The sequence below is a fragment of the Hibiscus syriacus genome, unplaced genomic scaffold (genome assembly GCF_006381635.1).
Source record: "Hibiscus syriacus cultivar Baekdansim isolate YM2019G1 unplaced genomic scaffold, ASM638163v2 tig00018968_pilon, whole genome shotgun sequence".
NCBI lineage: Eukaryota > Viridiplantae > Streptophyta > Magnoliopsida > Malvales > Malvaceae > Hibiscus > Hibiscus syriacus.
The window spans coordinates 24,612-42,865 of NW_024062457.1; the positions used below are offsets into that span (position 1 = coordinate 24,612).

Below are 18,254 nucleotides of genomic sequence, written 5' to 3' on the forward strand. Positions count from 1 at the left end.
GCCTCTAGACGGCTTGAAGGCCTTCGAGAGAGAGTCGTTCCACTAGATCCAAAAAGACGAAGTTGTGACAGAGCTATGGATATTTTCAAGGCAACCCAAATCACGAATGGATCAAAGAGAAAACCCCAAGCGACTCTATCATAAGCATTCTCAATATCCACTTTAAGGGTCATCCATTTGGTATTCCATTTATTCTTTCGCATAGAGTGAATAACTTCTTGTGCCACCATAATATTATCCGTTAAAACTGCGACCTGCAATGAAACTGGTTTGGTTAGAAGCAATAATTTTAGGGAAAATGATTTTAAACCTATTGGATATGATTTTCATCACAAGTTTATATAAAAAAGTACACAAACTTATAGGTCTAAAGTCAGTGAAAGAATGAAGGCACTCCCTTTTAGGAATCAGGACCAAAATGGTTTTGCTGAATTCCATGTCCATTTGCGCTCCATTGAAAATATTCTTAACCCAATTGCAGATTGAGTTTCCCACTGTATTCTATTGGTTTTGAAATAAAAGGGCATTCAAACAGTTAATACCCAGAGACTTGAGAGGGTTCATATCAAAGAGCGCCTGTTTAATCTCCTCGTCCATCACTGGAGCTTCAAGCATTTGAGTATCCTTAACGGGAGTTTAGGGAAGGCGTTTCGGATAGGAAACGGCTCCGGGAAAGTACCTTCGTCACGGTAAAGGGACTCAAAAAACGTTGAAGCCTCATTTCTTAGCGTGTCCTCATCATAGCACCACTCTTCGCGGCTGATACAGACAGCTTGAATACGACTGAACTTTTGACAAGCAAAAGCATGATTATGAAAAACCCTCATGTTGCAATCTCCCTCATATAACCAAGTGATTTGAGTTTTCTACTTCCAAAGCATTTCTTCTTGATCCAGAATAACCTCTAATTTAGTGCGTAAATCTATCTCCACCTCTTGAAGATTAGTACTAGCATTCTGTCCATCGCAACTTGAATGGAAGAGATTTGACTCTTCAGGTTCTTCTTTTCTTGACATATATTGTCAAACACTTTCTTATTCCAGTTACGAAGAGCCTTAATGAAACCCTTGATATTAGTCTGCAAATTCCCCGCATTGATGAAATTATCTTTAACAAAGGAATTGAAATTTTGATGTTTTATCCAGCCTGCGAGAAAACGAAAGGGTCTCGGCACAAAACTGTTAGAAACAATGGAAGTACGGAGAAGAATGTATCGGTGGTTCGATTTAAGTTGGGGAGATGGAACATCGTTGTTGAAGGAGCAACATTATTCCATTAATCATTAGCAATAACTCTGTCCAAGCGTTCAAAAGTCCCCCCTCGCCTCTAGGTAAATTCGGGGCCTTTGAATCCGAGATCGAACAGATTGTAATCATGAATAAAGTTTGAAAAGCTTACATCCCGTACCCCGGTGGTTACTCCCCGCCTTATCCAAACTAGAGAGGATGGCGTTGAAATCCCCACTTAAGTGCCAAGGAGTAGCGTTAGTAATCTTTAAGGCAATGATATCCCTCTAAAGGGCTCTTCGCTTCCTTCTTTCAGGGTTACCGTACACGACAGTGAGTAAGAATGGGAAAAACCATGCTTACTAGAAATTTCCAAATGGACAAACTGTGGATGAGCAGCCAAGATTCTAGCAGAGATAGGGGTATTCCAAAGGATCCAAATGTCGCCCGAAAAACCTATGGCCTCCACTCTGTAGCATCACTCGAATCCGAGTTTCAAAATAACCTTATCAGCTTTAGGACCGCTGATCCTGGGCTCCAAAAGAGACACCATTTTTTGTCGTATTTCTGCATATACTCTCTAAAAATACAAGGAAATTTGCAACTACCTATTCCCTGACAGTTCCACGTTAGAAGCGAAAAATCCATGGAAAAGACAAAGGGAGAAAAGTTACCAATTACTGGTTTGTACCAGACAGGAGTTATGAACTTTTACTTTCCTCCGATTGGGAGTGAACTTGGTTTTGAATGTCCAACAAGACTTTATCTATGGCTTCTCGAACCAGAGGTTTGTTAGGATGATTCTTCTTCATCCGAACTCCTTTAGAATGAATGACGTAGGTAATTGTCCTTTCTTTGGCCATCGGTTGACGATGGGCTCTATGAAGCCTCGGGGAAGCCAGATCAGGCGGAGAAAGGCTCAAATGGAAAGAGATCACCTTGTTCATTGATGTGTCAAGGGTCGTCTGCCCTATCCTTCCTTCAACCCCTAGATAATTTTCAAACATGGAATTAAAATTAGTTGAATAATTTAAACCATTAATACTCACCAGGTTGGGAGTTTTGGGCAAAGGAGATTCCAAACGATTAGAGTTTAAGGCCGCTGGGGTCTCATTGCTCGAATTTCCAGCAAGACTGGATGGTGGGGAAGGAATACTAGCGTCGTGAACGTGCATGAGATTGTGCACGGTTGTAGTAAATTGTCACGTGAACCTTATTTGGTCCCACCTCCTTGGTCGATTAGTCTGTGTGTTTGATAGGGGTGCAACTGGACGGGGACGGTTTTCATTCCGTCTCCGACACTTGTGAGTAGGGAATCCCCATTATATTTTTGAGTTTTTATTTTCTCATCATCATTATTTTTGGTTAATCCTCATTTAAAAAAATAAATAAATATTTTTTAAATTAATATAACACCTAAAACTTATAAGATATATAAGATTGTCTCAAATTAGTCTATGTCCATAATATGAAAGTTTCAAACGTCAATATTCATCTAACACTCAATGTATATTTACAATTTTAAATGTTTTTAATTTCAACAAATCAATCTATATTAAATGAGAAAAGATTTAAACTTCAATTTTAATTATAATATATTTTTAAACTTTTGTAAAATATCAAGGATCCTTATAGTTATTCACACGGATACGATTCAGTTATACCCATGGAATCCATTTGAGCTTCGGAGATTAAACTTTCCATCCCCATCTCCGTGGGTAAAAATCTCGGTTATTCTCAATCCTGTCGGTTCGGATCCCTACTGTTTTTGGTTGCCCCAATTGCCACCCTAGTGTTCGGTACGTTTCCCAGATTTTGAAGGAATAGATGGAGAACTTGGACTCGAAGGGGTGTCAAGATTTTTGCCTCTAGGTTTGGAATCTTGTTTCTCTGTGGATATGGTAAGGTTTTCCAACTATACAAGCGTCACTTTATCTTTGGGAATATCCATTGAAGGCGTGTCAGCAACATTCTCTCCCTGAATTTCCTTTGTGCATTGATCGGCTTTCCTTTGAGGGTGGAATTATCATTTAACACATCGAATATGGCTCCGGATTTATCGGATCCTTTAGAAATTTCCCTTTTCTTGTCCATCCCCGTGGTTTATCACAGGCTTTGCCGTACAACGACCATCCAAGGGCCATACAGTTCTTCTTCCACCGACTTGTTTGTGATAACTGGCGAGTTCTCGAAGGAAGTCGAATGGGGATTATTAGGAAGAGGTGACGAGACAAGGTTGGTAGAGGTGATATCCCCGTTTGTATGTTCAAGGATGGTAAACGGGCATGCCTCTTTCATATATCCAAACCTCCCGTACGAAAAACAAATTTGTGAGTGGTTTTCATACTCCACTTTTTGAATTTCATTTTCAATGACCACTTGGGACACTAAAGGTTGCTTCAAACCCACATACACAGCTATACGGGCGAAACGTCTTCTGTTATTAGTGTCTTTGTGGAAATCGAGTTTCACCACCTTTCTAATCAGCTTACCCATTCCCATTAAAATGAATTTTTTGTACATGAACTCTGGAAGACCTGGAAGCCGAATCCAAGCAGGATACGGCTGTGACGTACTGAAATTGAAGGACCAAGGTTGGACCGTCAGGTATTGTCCATAAATGATCCAAGAACCATCTGTTAAAACCTTCCTATAATCTTCTTTGGATTGAAATCTAGACAGAAAGTAGTCATTCTCAAGATCCATAAAAGGTTGGGAAGGACGCCAGAGCGCAAAGACTTTATTAGTAAAGGCATTCAAACCAATATTGCGGCCAAGAAGTTTCAAAACAACGGTATTAGTCATGCTTGCTTCCATCAATTTGTATGGTCGTTCAGAGAATCGGATGGAGGGTAAGTCATGTTGTATCCCGGTGATGATATCGTCATCCATGATATCTATATCCTCTTCATCCTCCTTAGCAATAACGAAACTACCAGAAGCTTCATTAGGTTTTCCAGGTTGCAGCATAAGATTTCAAAGAGGGCTCTTGGTTGTCAATCATCATTTTTGCGTCTTGATTAGCTTCATTCTCCGTAGGCTTGAGACGAACCTTTCTGGTTAGATCAGAGTTCGTCGGAGGAGACCAGTCTTCAGTCATTTTTGTTAATTTTGTCTTCTAGACACTTGATTCACCCATCTTTCTTTTCTTATATTCTCTACTTTTACTTTAGATAATAAGGAAAAGTTTTAATTAAGTCATCAAATGTAATATATATTTTTCTTGTAATTTTTTAGAACTTGATGTGGGTTGTTACAACTAATGTAGTATAATTGATTTATAATTTATTTTAGTAAAGTCAAGGGATGATATTTAGAATTATTATTTTTTGTCGATCAAGTAATATAGTAAGATACACTTGACGGTAGAGTTTTTTCTCACTATGAATCTTTAATAAAAAGAATAAACTATACGGGTGACCACTCAACTATGAACCAAAAAACCACACCAAAAAACCACTAAACTTTAATTTCTCATCATGCGTCGATTTTAATTTCAATTGCACTAGTAGATTATTAAAATACAAACGGTGTAATAACATGGAAAAAATTACATCATATGATGAGGTGCCTAATACAATGTTTAGACACTAGGCTTGTAAACGAATTAAACGTTCAGTGAACTGTTTGTGAATCGTTTAGCGGGAAGTTCGTTTATTTATTGAATGAACGAACATGAACAATATTTTGTATTCGTTTAATTAAATGAACAAACATGAAGAGAGAACTCTTTCGTTCATTTACGTTCGTTAACGTTCGGTAATATATTCGTTTATGTTCTTTCATTTATGTTCGTTCGTTTATGTGCGTTCATTTATGTTTAACCCAATCTCTCTAGACACATTTAAGATATTAAAGTCCATTAAATTTTAATATGAAACTCATAAATATTTTAAAAATCAATTAATTTTAAGTACAAATAAAAAAAAACTCAAAATTATTAAATAAAATATAATCCTAAAATTTTTAGGAAGGAAAAAATCTATTTTCATTTATGTTCATTTATTGTGTTCGTTTACATTCGTTCGTTTGTGTTCATTAATATTCGTTTATTGTTTTCATTTATGTTCGTTTACATCCATTTGTTTATGTTCGTTTATCATCTAAATGAACGAACATGAACACACATGAACAAACTACATTCTTTAAAGAACAAACATGAACAAAAAAAAAATTGTTTATGTTTGTGTTCGTTCATTTGTTTTGTTAAACGAACGAACATGAACATACTCTCGTTCATATTCATTTGGTTCATTTACAGCCCTACTAGACACTAAATATTATGAATATATCAATTTTATCACTAAAATTTTGAACAATTAACTTTTTAGCATTGCTCATTTTTTTTACACAACAAGATCTATATCAAAACATCCATATTTCACTTATCTTTATTTTTATAAGACTCACTCAAAATCGACAAAATTAGACAAAATTAAACAACCGTTGTAATCTATTATCTGCTTAATTACGTTGGCAGAGATGGTGGTGACAATAATGAGTCAAAGAGCCATAAATATAAGGGAGCATGTGTTAGTAACCACAACTGTGGTATGGTGTATAGGAACGAAGGTATTTCAAATGGCAAGTGCCGAGGCTTCCGCCGCCACCGCTGTTAGAATGTCCACTGCTTCGTGCTTCTGTTTCCCTTGGATGAATAAATAAAAGTACCCCTTAGTACTTGTTTGAAGAAAATTGTCGAATCATGCATGCATGATTCGGTTAAATAATAACATCCCACGTCCCATACTCATCTCAAACCAATGTGGCGCATGCAATGCAAACTACTGTCATGGGATTTAATGAAAGTTTTATAAATCAGAACCAATATTGAAACTGTAAAGGCTAAAAAATACCCTCTGACTTGAGTAAACAAAACGAAGAAACATGAGCAGTAAGAGCATATATGTTGATAGGAGGGCCTAAGTTTAATCATCGCAAGAAAGAAGCTACATACTAGCTTCCCCTTGTAGGACGACACACATGATTTCTTTTCCTAGCATGTTCTTCATTTTGGTGTTGTGTTCGACAAGCATGTCCATACCAGCAGTCCTCCCTTTGCGATGCATCAGGCAGTAGGTGCTATAATCATATGTCGAATCAGCAGTGAAGTAAGAAGAAACCAGTTAGGAAAATTAAACCAGCACCACAAAATCAATTATCTCAGATCTTATAATTTCATAATTATCAACTTGGGAAATAAAAAAATGCTTACATAAATGGGTAAAGATATCCGGTACCAATACAAAAGAAAGGAGACCAACTTTTCGTAGCAAGTGCTGCATTCAAAAAAGAAAACCATACACCACCACTCTCAGAGAAAAAAAGATGGTCAACCCTAGTCCCTAGAATATAATACGTAACATATATTCGTATTTATTTATATGAAAAGAATCAAATATGAGCTTTTGCAGGAAACATGTTGGTCCTTTGGGTATTGTTGACAATGGAAGGTGTAGGATAGGATCCCTTAAAGATGAAGATTTCGAACCACACTTTAATTGACTCAAACATTACCTGCAAACATGAGTTTCTGCAGTTATCCTCTCAGCGTGATTGAGTGGCATCCTTGTTCGGTCTGCAAGCAAGCAAAATTATCTTCACAAACAAAACTAGAGAAGTTTAGGAAAATCAATCATGGAGCAAGTGAAACCCAAAAGTAACAAAATTACAATAATATATAGAAGTTAAAAAAAGTATTGAGGTCAACTATTTGAGTGTTGTTTGTACATGATTTATAGTGCTGTATCCATAGTGTTATTACATGCTGATGAGAACAGTATGCATAAACTTAATCTCGTTTAATACTTTATTGCTGGGACCAGATCTTTTTCATTAATATACCAGCCTGTTTCAGTCAATTTGAACCAAAACTTTTTCCTCGGTAATTTGCAGCACATAATGCTAAAAGATAAGAAAGGTTGGAACAAATGAATAGAGATAAGAAAGGTTAAATTACTAAAAGATAAAGATTAAGATGACGTACCAATAGAACCTTTGTTACTTGGACAGCACACGAGAATTAAGCATCCAATTTTGGAGCAAAAAGAATATGATAAAATATTAACATACCAATTTCCCTATTGTTTAGCTTTCTAATCCATTCTGCAACAACTTCCTGTAAGGTTCTGCCCGACTACAGAACTTGTAATTTTTTTTATTATAATTATATTAAATAATAGCAGTAGTTTTTAAAATGATGTTACATGTGCTGGTTGGTTAATTTCATTATTTTTATTGTCCATGAGCCAATATGCACCATTTATACTGAAAGATTTCATATTTGGTACAGCAGAACTTCTATATTTTTATTAAATAATAGTAGTAGTTTTTTAAATGATGTAACATGTGTTGGTTGGTTAATGTCTTAATTTTTTTCTTGTTTCTTCCAGAATACTTGAGCTACATATTTAAACTGATCCCTGGTCAAGAAACCTGCAAAAAACAATTGAAGGTGGATCACAGATATCATCTTTAATATTTTTCTCTCTCATGGTCAGTGTTATCAATTGATTTGCTTATAGCATATATACACACACACATATATTTTCTTTTCGTGGCATTTTCCCAGATCTGTATAGATGTTGAGCATGCAAAATGCAGCATATGCTTGAATATATGGCATGATGTTATCACTATTGCTCCTTGCCTTCATAACTTCTGGTATGTAGTTTATTTGTTGATTGTTTCAGTAATGTAGATTGCTACAATTGATCTTAGTTCTAACTTCCTTCTATTGCCTTTAGCAACGGATGCTTTTCTGAGTGGTTAGAGAGGTCACAGAAGAAACATTCAAGAGTTTTATGCCCCCAGTGTAGAGCTGTTGTACAATTTGCTGGAAGAAACCCATTTCTGCGCAATATTGAGGAGGTAACATTTTGAATTTTTCTTATTTTTATTTTTATTTGGGAATATGGCTTGAATCCCCAATTAGTAGCAGAGTACCATCTAAAGTAAATGAAAAAACACCCATAACTGATGACCGAAACGAATGACATGGTGGTGCTGCAGTTATCATGTCAGTAGCTTCAAACTGCCAACATATATTAGAGGCAATATAGTGTAAGCAGTTAATATTGTGCTACTTACAGATATGCCTGGTTGCATTTTTTTTACTTTTTTCTCTACTTGTTGGTGATTAAGCAAATGCTAGTGAATTTGAAATTGGGAGGACTAAAACAAGAGAATTTGTAGATTACTTTTGTTAAAGTCAATTGATAAAACTCCAAAGATTTTACTTTTCACCTTAAGAACATGTTTTTATGGGTGAAATAGGAATAAATAGCATGAACAATCCTAATTCTAAGTTGGTTACATTATGGGCCGTAACTGTTAAATTTTGTTATTGATCCTCAACCCTATTAAGTGGCTCTGGTCTTTCTCAGTTTTCGGCCCCTAAGATCTACTGCATGACAAGCAATTAGAAAATGTCCGTGCAAGCAAGGACAAAAGATAGGAATATTATATATTTTTTAAAATGAAAATTGAAATCACATAATTTTTCCTGTTTTTTATTTTTAATTAACATGAACTTTAAAGTGACTACAATGTATACCATAAAGAAGTTAGCTTTTGAATTTAGGATGTTATAGTTATATCTCCCGACAAAAAATGCTATGGATAGGTTAGATTTCTATATTAAAATGGAAAATATTCAAATGACTCCTAAATTAAAATTCTTTCATTTGCAATATGGATATTGAATTTCTCAGTCTGATGCAGTTAAATTGAAGGAGTTTTACTTTAAATTTTCTGTTAAAGAATATTTATAAACTTTTAGTTTCACGTAGCATTTTTATATATGAAATTATTTATTTAATCTAAGATATTGACTTGACAACTTGTTTGAAGAGAAAAAAGTGATCTTAGGTTGCAAAAGTAGTCACTTGAAAATCTTAAATGGCCCAAAACTTGTTCGAACAGGAATCATCTGAGCTATGATCTGAACCAAATCTAGAACTATTTGAACCCAATTAGAACTCGACTCAAACTTGCTATTGGCCATCTCTGGATATAACGGGAAAGCTTTTATTCACAAATCCCTTCTGTGTTTCCAGTTTATTGCACGTCTTGAAAGTTAGTGATATCTGTTCTTTGGGCCTCTTCTGTATGCATCGAGGTCTCCTTATCACATCTTGCTGTTATTATTGTTTCTATGTATGAGCATTGAGCACTTAAAGGGTTTGAAATCTGTGTCAATTTCCTAGAGTAGGGTGTGATATTATTTTGATTTTCTCATTTTTATCTAGTTGACTGCTTTTTTGTTCAGGAGATCCTGCAAGCGGATCCTTCTTTAAAAAGTTCAAATGAAGAAATTGCACTTATAGACTCTTATGCGACGATAAGATCAAATCTTGTGAGTAGTTGCACTCTGAATTTTTGTAATTTATTTTCTGGTTTGTCAATGAGAGAACTTTACTATGATAAATTGCCTTGACTATTGATGCTCTGGGTAAGTCAAATATGACATGTAATGACTAATGATTAACATGCAGATATTGGTTGTGCATCCTAACCTACAGTTAGCTCCCAATGCTATAGTTAACTTTTGTTTTGTTATGTTGTGTGGTAACAAGAGAAATTTTCCATGTTTAGATGTCTTACAGTAGCCTAACTGTTGTTTTCAATTATAATTAATTACCAGACTTCTAGGAGTTCTCATTTTAGTTGGGAAATCACTGAGCATAACCTTCAAGACTATCCTCAGTTAGTAGTTTAAAATGCTAAAGCACCGCAATGTATCAGTGTTGCAAAAGGCTCCTTTCGATTGAGGTCCCCTTAGAATTAATTTCTTTCTTATAACATCCATCCTCAGAAGTTAGCCATATTTGTTGTACTGCATAAGTTATTTAGGTATAATCTACTTGTGATGTTTCTCTTTTTTCTCCTCCTGTCACATTGTTTGTACTGGTGCTAGGTCATTGGGACTGAAAGAGGTAGTCAAAGGAAAAGGGGTCCGGCATTTGTTAGTGATGAATATGATAGTGAAGAAAGTGATGACGAAGGACCTCAATGCCCTCAATGTGGTGAGATTTTTATCTTCTTCCGTTTTCCCCAAATTCTCGACTTCTTTTTTCTTTCTTCTCTTTATATTATGCAATGCCCCGACTTCTCTTTCTCGGTCTTTAATGGTTCTATTTTGCATTGCATTCAAAAGAAGAAAAAAAGAAAATAGAAAATAGAAAAATGGATAGCAACGAGATCTCTCTATTCTTTTCGTACCTTTAGTTGGCTTTTCTGTCTTCTACTTACATGCTTTAAATAATGAACTTACAACACATTTGGGTCATTTAATAGAATAGATGAGGAATGAAATATATATTCGGTAGGGAATAGAATAGAGGGAGAATAAGTATCACGATGTTTGGTTCATTGAATAGAATAAATTAAAAATACATAACTTTTTCTCCAGAAAAAGTACTATTTACGTTGTTTGGTTGTTGAAAGTAATGCTGAAGAAACTGCAAGGAATATGAACAAAATAACCATTTTATTACCCATTGAATTGAATAATAAACATTATTAATATTTTATGTTATTATTTAAATATTCTATATATAGTAATGAATTATCAAATAAAAAAATAAAATTATTTTTTTAAGATTTTTAAAAGTAATATATGAAATCATTTAATGGTTTTTATTTAAGTATTATGCTTAAAACTATTTTGGAAAAATATTTGAATGCATATATTGTTTAATATAAACAATTAAACATACATTGTTTGATATGATTTCTTATTCATATTATAAGTAGCTTTACTTTAATTTTTGCCATCCATTGACTAGAAAAACACTGCACAAATAACCCTCTTTTTTTCATCCGTTGCCAAATTTTGGCATGCTCATCTCTTGACACTCCTATTCATCCTCCCCAAATTTGAAGCCCTAAGCCCCTAAGGCTCAAAACATTCTCTTTACCCAAAACCTTGAAGAGAGAAAATTGTTGTCTTTGCATTACTTATTTATTGCGTCATTTGAGAATTTTTTTTTGGGTTTCTTGGCACTTTATCTCTCTTGTAGGAGCTGCTTCTATTGCCAGCTCTACCTGGATAATCTGGCATCATTGTGCTCTTTCATTTACTTCTCAATTTAACCTTTTTTCTTTATTTCCTCCTTTCTCCACTATCTACTCTCATTTTAGAAGGGAAAATGGGAGGTTTATTTTCTGGCTTTCCATACTAAATGGTGTAGGGCATGAATAACAAAGCCAAGAATAGCTATTATAGCCTCAGTGATGAGGTTGTATTGGCTATTACATTGAATAAACATTCTGTGAAGCAAACATCTGCATTAGCATTGGGGAGTGTAATGACTATTCTCCCAACCAAACACTGCATTAGCATTGGGGAGTGTAATGACTATTCTCCCAACCAAACACTGCATTAGCTTTTATGTACTTTTTGCCTAATTCTTTCTTTTTCTAATAGATGTTCATTCAACTGCAACTTTCAGGCTCTGAAATTGGTGGGTTTCAATGCAACCAGCAAACAATCCATTTACAATGTCAAAATTGTGGTGGAATGATGCCTTCTAGGGCCGATACACATGTACCACAACATTGTAAGTACTGGTATGCGGGATTGATGGAGGAAAAACAATGTTTGTTACCGAGTGTTAAAATTTGTCTCTTTCTGATGATTCTTTCTGGTTTACCCTCATTTTTCTGTTGCCTTCCAATTTCCTCTGTTTCCCTCTAGTTTATTTTGTCCACTTTGCATTTTCTCTCTATAACTTCTTTCCTCATTCTACCCTGGTAGTAATTGACTGGGTTCTTGCTTTAAATGCCATTCCACCACTCAATTTATTAAAATTTCAATATAGTCCCTATCCAGTTGTATGTAATTTTAAATTTGGGAACCTCTCGGGAATGTCTCTTGACATTCCAGATCAAACCATTTCTTAAGAATCTTTAATTCATTTTTGCAGGTTCAGGATGTGATGGAACATTTTGTGGTGCATATTGGCACGCTCAAAGGGTTACCAGAGGTGAATTTTATCCTGTGTGCAATCATGAAACATTTAGACCGGTACATAGTGATCTGATGTTCATGTCTATTTTTTGTAGACAGTTCCCAATGTGTCACTGTTTTCATTGTTCTTGTCGCATGTGGTGTTTTCTATGGATGACCGATGTTGCACATTTCATTAAACATGCCTTTCACTACAAGCAAGCTTACTTTGACGCTCTGTCCTGCAATTGTCAAATTTTGCAGCCTTTTGAAATAAAATATTCCAACATGGGCAATTTTGTCAATCTGAATGAGCAACTTGGTTTGACAATATGTCACATCTGGAAAATGATCTATGATATTGATAATAGCTCCCTCATTTTCTGTTATCTCCCTCTCTGGGACCCTGCTTATGATGCCTTTCATTTGATACAAGTAAATGATTTTCTTGAGTGGTATTCTGGTTTTTGAGTATTATTATGCCCCACTATAATTGCTGAAACTTAAATTGTTTGAAAAGTTCCTCTTTTACTCTGTTTGCAAGACTGCTGTACAATTTTAAGTTGCCAACATTCTATTTTGGGTTCCAATGTTATGACATACAAAATTTGACTTTTACTGATAAATTTGTCGTACAGATTTCTCAACACACAATCACTAGGATTCCTTTCTTGGCACACGAAATGAACAGACAAGAACAAGATGTGTGGTCTTCCTTTAACATATCATTATTTTATTATGCTGCATTACTGGTAAAGTTCTGATTTGGTGCACTTTGTTTCCATAGATCACGGAAAGGTGTATTAGACAGTATGAAAGATAAATTCTTTCAGGCAAAAGGGTAGAAATGGTGCATGTTGGCTCATGGACAACATGATTTATATGTTTGCCTTTTAACAGAAAAACACGGATGGTTGTCAATTTAAATTATACCCAGTAAAGCAGCACAGTAATAGAGAACAAAACAACAATACAGTTTAAAGAGGAGGATAAAAGGGGAAAAAATAAGAAAAAGGTAAGATGGTAAGTTTGAGAAAATAAACAAACAAATAGTCTAATCAAGATCATAACACTCGTCAACCATAGCTTCAAAACTTGTAATAAAATTCCATCCACCAAAGCTACTGCACTAATTATCTAAAGCCAATTATCCAAATATGACAATGATTTTTCAGTTCCAAAGGTCCTTAATGTGACATATATAAAACAATATAAAATTTAGACAACACATTTTTTGAAAGTATTGTGGTAGCTGGTAAGTACCATTTTTGCCAGTTTATTTTGGAGTATAACAAATAAGGCTGAACTTGTTTATAAGCAGAAAAATCCAAATTCAGAAAAAACAAAATGATCTGTATTGATCAAGATGTAAAGAGTTCCTAATAGTGATAACTTCTGTTTATAAAATTATGTAGCAGCAGGGTATGAAACCAACAGTAAACTCCAAAAGGCATAGCATATTATCCATGAAGATGTTTCCCTCTCTTATAACCTTTTTGTCACACTAAACAATATTCAACTCAAACCATCACCTTTTGAGGGAAGAGAGAACCCCTGACCCTCGAGAACAATGTCCAACTCCCTCCAGTCGAATGATAAAAACTTAAGAAAATGATAGTGCCCTCATTTTCAATAGATACTAAACTCACATGTCCCTTTAATTTGAAAAGGAGAATCAGAAAGCAATCGCAACACTTCACAATCTAATCATTGATATCGATTGGCAACTTTAATCAATGAGATGCACTTTGAATAGATTACTATCTAAATCAAGAAGATAAACAATGTAAGGAACAAGTTACAGAGTGATCTACTAAAATGATTCAGTCATAAACAAGGCAGTTATGGAAAAAGAACAATCAAATAAACTAAAGCTGACCTTCTCTATTAAGACCCAAAACTATTTCAGTGCCAGATTTGATTTCAATGACATCTCCGCTTTGGACAACAGCATCATCAACAAGCATATCATTTGAACTGCAGTAGCTCAATGCATAAGTAGAAAAGAGAAACAAGTTAGAAAAGTTGTTTACGTAGTAATAATAGGTGAAACAGAATACAATATTTATAATGGAAACCACTATACAGATATGCCAGAGCTACTGAAACCCTGTCCTAATTAATGTTACCTGGTTCGCTGATCAGTCCGGTACAAGGAACAAAAAATAGAACGTAATTCAATAGGGGTACTCTGCTTTGGTTCATTTAGTAGGATCGAAATACAAGTTATTGGAACATAAAACGTTTTTCTGGAACTTATAAATATAAGTTTTGTGTTTATATAAACTCACAACTCTAAATATATAACTCTAAAATTGGTTAACTGTCAACAATTTTATGATAAACTATATATCAATGGGATCATTAGTTTTACTGAATTGGATCACTAGTATTCCCAAATTCGGAAGGAGTACACCAATTCGAAATTAGCTTGGGAGATAGTGATTTCAGGTGACAGAGGTCCTAAAGTTACTTTGATGATTCATTTCATTTGATATCATTTGTTAGTCCTACTCTATCTCTGTAACTACTTTGTTGCATCATATAAACTTCTATGGGCCAAGAAATATATAGTTTCCACTCTCCACGAATAACTTCATTAAAATTTTCTCAAAGCAAAAAAGGCAGGTAGAAAAGTCTGGTTGTGTGCACATTTTTCTTTCAGAATGACAATAAGACCAACGTTTAGAGATTATAATATAACCTTCATAGCTACCAGAAAAAGGAAGTAGACAAAGGTTAGTGAATGATTTGTAGATACCTTTTATTTTGCATCATCGCGGATAACATATTCACATTCCTTGTTATTTTGCACCAGTCACGCTTCACTTGGGAAGAAAGTGTGATCTGAGAACTTACTATAATCTCATCTGAACATATCTCAATATCCGACTCTTGCACACCTAACGGAACTGCAAAAATTAAAACTTTATGAATAGCCAGAGCCATATTGGAAAAGAAGTCACTAAAAATCTACAGTAAAATCCTCATTCAAGTATTCCATCACAGGCAAAAGAATCTTCATGTCGAAAAACCATTTTTGTGTCAAAGTCCGACATTTGATTCTTTGAGAGATCCTCATATCAGAAATTATCCTAATTGTATCAATAATTGTCGCAATGAGAGCTACATAATATCCAACAAAAATGGTGCATTTTAGCAATAAGACAAGAATGTAAGGCAATGAACTGCTTAACAGAAAGTATGCTCGTTAAAGAGTCTATTTGAAATCATTCGATCAATAGTTTCAAGATTGAAACAGCATGCTCCCAGTCATGATTTTACTTGGGGTTAAGCCAGAATAAACTTTTTTTTTCACATTTCGGTACAATATACCCTCTAAATACAATCTAACTTATAATTCCCAAACGAACGCATAAAAGGGAAAAGACAACGCAATAGACTGACGATTGAACAACGAAGAAAAGTTACTTCTTTTTTTTGGAAAAACAAAAATGAAAGAAGAATGGGAAATTGGGTGGGGAGGGTAATACCAAGCTTAGCCCAAATTTGGGAGGCAGAAGAACATTCCCCAACTTCTGCCATGAATCAAATGGAGGTGCTATCATATAAAACTGCAGCCTGGGACTGGGTTGTTGTGGTTTTAGTTTCAGAGATATATAGTGTTTCGTTTCTTCTATGAACATTAGAAATTTTAGTATTAAATAATAAACAGAAAAGCTTGCTGCGGAAGAGAGCGGCTGACATAGAAGCGAAGCACACGGAGTCAAAGGTCAACACCAAAGTATCGTATCGGCGAGGGTCGTATGTCGTGGGGAGTACGCTTTTCCTAAATGTCATAGGTTAAACTACATTCATGATCGTTTATTATCATCTATTATAATTATTTATTTTAATTCTAAATTAAAAATATTCTAGAATTTAAATAATTAACTATTATAAAAATGATTATCACACTCTACAATTAGGTGACAATAAGTTTCAAAAGTAATTCTTTTTTAAAATGTTTGTATGTAATTGATATAAATTTTTGTATAACTTGTAAAAGATCAACTTTTATCATTAAACGACAACTTCCATTTCTGGCCCAAAAGGAAAGAGACGAAAGCAATCCCTTGTTCCATCAAAGGAAGCTAATGGGTCGCCCTTTTAAAATTATGAATCTTGAACCTAGTGAAGGTAGTCGAGGAGGGGAATAAGTTTTTTTATATATAAAAAAATTTAGGTTAGGGGAGGCTTCCCTAATCTATAATTAGGGTATACTTAAGATATAATTAGAATTTTTATAGATATTACATATTGCCCTCTAAGAATGACAGTGGTAGGATTCGAATTTGACCTTACAAGCTCGAATTCCTAATCTCAATCACTTGTACCAACACCCGTTGATGATGAGAGCAATAAGTGGTTTCCAAAGGGGAGAGTTATTTTATATGTGATGTTATATCTGTATCAGATGGATGCCTTAGCTACAAGATAGAAGGCTTTTCTTTCGAGTCTTCTTTTATTTGATCGCCTAAGTCCTTGACTTGAACACTTAATAGTTTAACTTTACCAATTATCAAGCGAAATTTATCACAAACTAATAAAAAAAATTGTTTTAACAGATTGTCACAATTTTCTCGACTATAAATAATCACTTAATTTGTCTTATATTCAATGTAATTTATTTTAATTAAAAATCATTTATTTTAAGAGTTAATTGCACCATTCGTCCTCAAACTTGTAACACCCTTAACCCGTACCCGACCCGGATACGAATTTGAGGTATCACATTAACTTTTCAAAACAGATGTAATTAACAAATAAGAACAAATTAAAATTTTTGATGAAGATAAAAAGGTATAAACTTTAACTTAATTAAGATAATAAGTCCACATTCACATTTACATAAAAGCTTTGACAATTTACATAAATACCAAATATATGGTTTTAAAAAATCGATCAGAACATTTCAAATTAAACATATAATACATGCCAACAGTTTATAAAATTAACAAAACCTACATTTAATTTGTCCTGATCTGATCTTCACGGGGTATGTTATCCTCAACCAATTAGTCTTCAGTTTTCTTCAAACCTACGCGTGAGGAAATCACACGCTAAGTCGATGACTTAGTGAGGCAAATACTCATAATGCTAACTTAATACACGAAATCTTTATTGGTTTTTATCGAAACATTTTATAGAGAATTTCAACTTATTTTCAATATCAAAAAGGTATACTTTTGTATATTCTTCACTTTGTTTAGCTTTGTTCCAAATGCCTAATGTATACTACTGAGAACACTAGGTATTTGAGTATTATGAGGTTGTGCACTAATGTTGTCACCACAGCTCGTAATTTGCATCGAAGTGCCACATAATTGTCCCGAAGGACCACATAATTGTCTCGAAGGACCACATAAACCCTCGACTCTTGGCATGCCAACTATACCTCTAATCCTCATACATATACATTGGGCTATTAATCACATAATTATTTTCAATCACTATTCAAAGTGTCTATTATTCACATAGAGTCTTTTCAAATACACTTGTTCAAAGTTCATATTTCCATAATCATATAATCATAAAACTTAGCTTATATAATATAAATTAAATAAAACATTGCAATGTAACATGAAGGAAATTGTAAAGTTTTCGATTGAAAACAATGAGGTTGGCTTATCGCAAGCTTTCCCCAATTATGTTACAAAACCGAGAAGTTGCACTCACTGAAGTCCTAAGTGAAATCTTTGACACTTTTGAATATGTACTTATAACGTCGAGCTGACCGGAAGTTGATTATGTTCAACAACTACACAAAACAATCGAAAATCAATATCGCACTTCGAATCATTTATATCCAATCAGAATAACTTATGATTAAAGAAACACTTAATTTCCATTTCATGCCTAGAAGTATCGATACTTCCCTTCAGGGGTATCGATACCTCCTTAAGGTGCCAATACAATTATGAGGTTCTAGAATTGTATCATGAAAATAGTATTGATACCATACCATGGTATCAATACTACCAACTCAGTATCGATACACTCTTCAACCGGTATCGATACTACCCCTTAGAAAGCCACAGATTTAACCTTGAAGTATCGGTACTGTTCTAACGATA

General features: G+C 34.4%; 4 protein-coding genes across 4 annotated transcripts; 1 reads left to right on the forward strand and 3 right to left on the reverse strand.

Annotated features, from left to right (window-relative positions):
* Positions 1–3,332: 3,332 nt before the first annotated feature.
* LOC120209473 lies at positions 3,333–4,196 on the reverse strand. The gene has a single exon (XM_039208468.1). The coding sequence runs from the start codon at positions 4,194–4,196 to the stop codon at positions 3,333–3,335; it is 864 nt and encodes a 287-aa protein (XP_039064399.1).
* A 1,893-nt stretch (positions 4,197–6,089) lies between these two features.
* Positions 6,090–7,358, reverse strand: LOC120209471 (E3 ubiquitin-protein ligase CHFR-like). The gene is made up of 4 exons (XM_039208465.1): positions 7,299–7,358; positions 6,744–6,804; positions 6,442–6,505; positions 6,090–6,308 (listed from the first exon to the last, which is right to left on the reverse strand). The coding sequence occupies exons 2-4, from the start codon at positions 6,791–6,793 to the stop codon at positions 6,183–6,185; spliced, it is 240 nt and encodes a 79-aa protein (XP_039064396.1). The 5' UTR covers positions 6,794–6,804; positions 7,299–7,358; the 3' UTR covers positions 6,090–6,182.
* A 111-nt stretch (positions 7,359–7,469) lies between these two features.
* Positions 7,470–13,000, forward strand: LOC120209474 (E3 ubiquitin-protein ligase CHFR-like). The gene is made up of 10 exons (XM_039208469.1): positions 7,470–7,512; positions 7,619–7,680; positions 7,798–7,889; positions 7,973–8,096; positions 9,496–9,582; positions 10,144–10,252; positions 11,681–11,788; positions 12,155–12,255; positions 12,816–12,881; positions 12,965–13,000. The coding sequence occupies exons 1-10, from the start codon at positions 7,470–7,472 to the stop codon at positions 12,998–13,000; spliced, it is 828 nt and encodes a 275-aa protein (XP_039064400.1).
* Positions 13,001–13,314: 314 nt separating this feature from the next.
* Positions 13,315–15,934, reverse strand: LOC120209470. Its single transcript, XM_039208464.1, has 3 exons — positions 15,672–15,934; positions 14,939–15,089; positions 13,315–14,154 (listed from the first exon to the last, which is right to left on the reverse strand). Exons 1-3 carry the CDS (start codon positions 15,721–15,723, stop codon positions 14,046–14,048), a joined length of 312 nt encoding a protein of 103 aa, XP_039064395.1. The 5' UTR covers positions 15,724–15,934; the 3' UTR covers positions 13,315–14,045.
* Between the last annotated feature and the right edge of the window lie 2,320 nt (positions 15,935–18,254).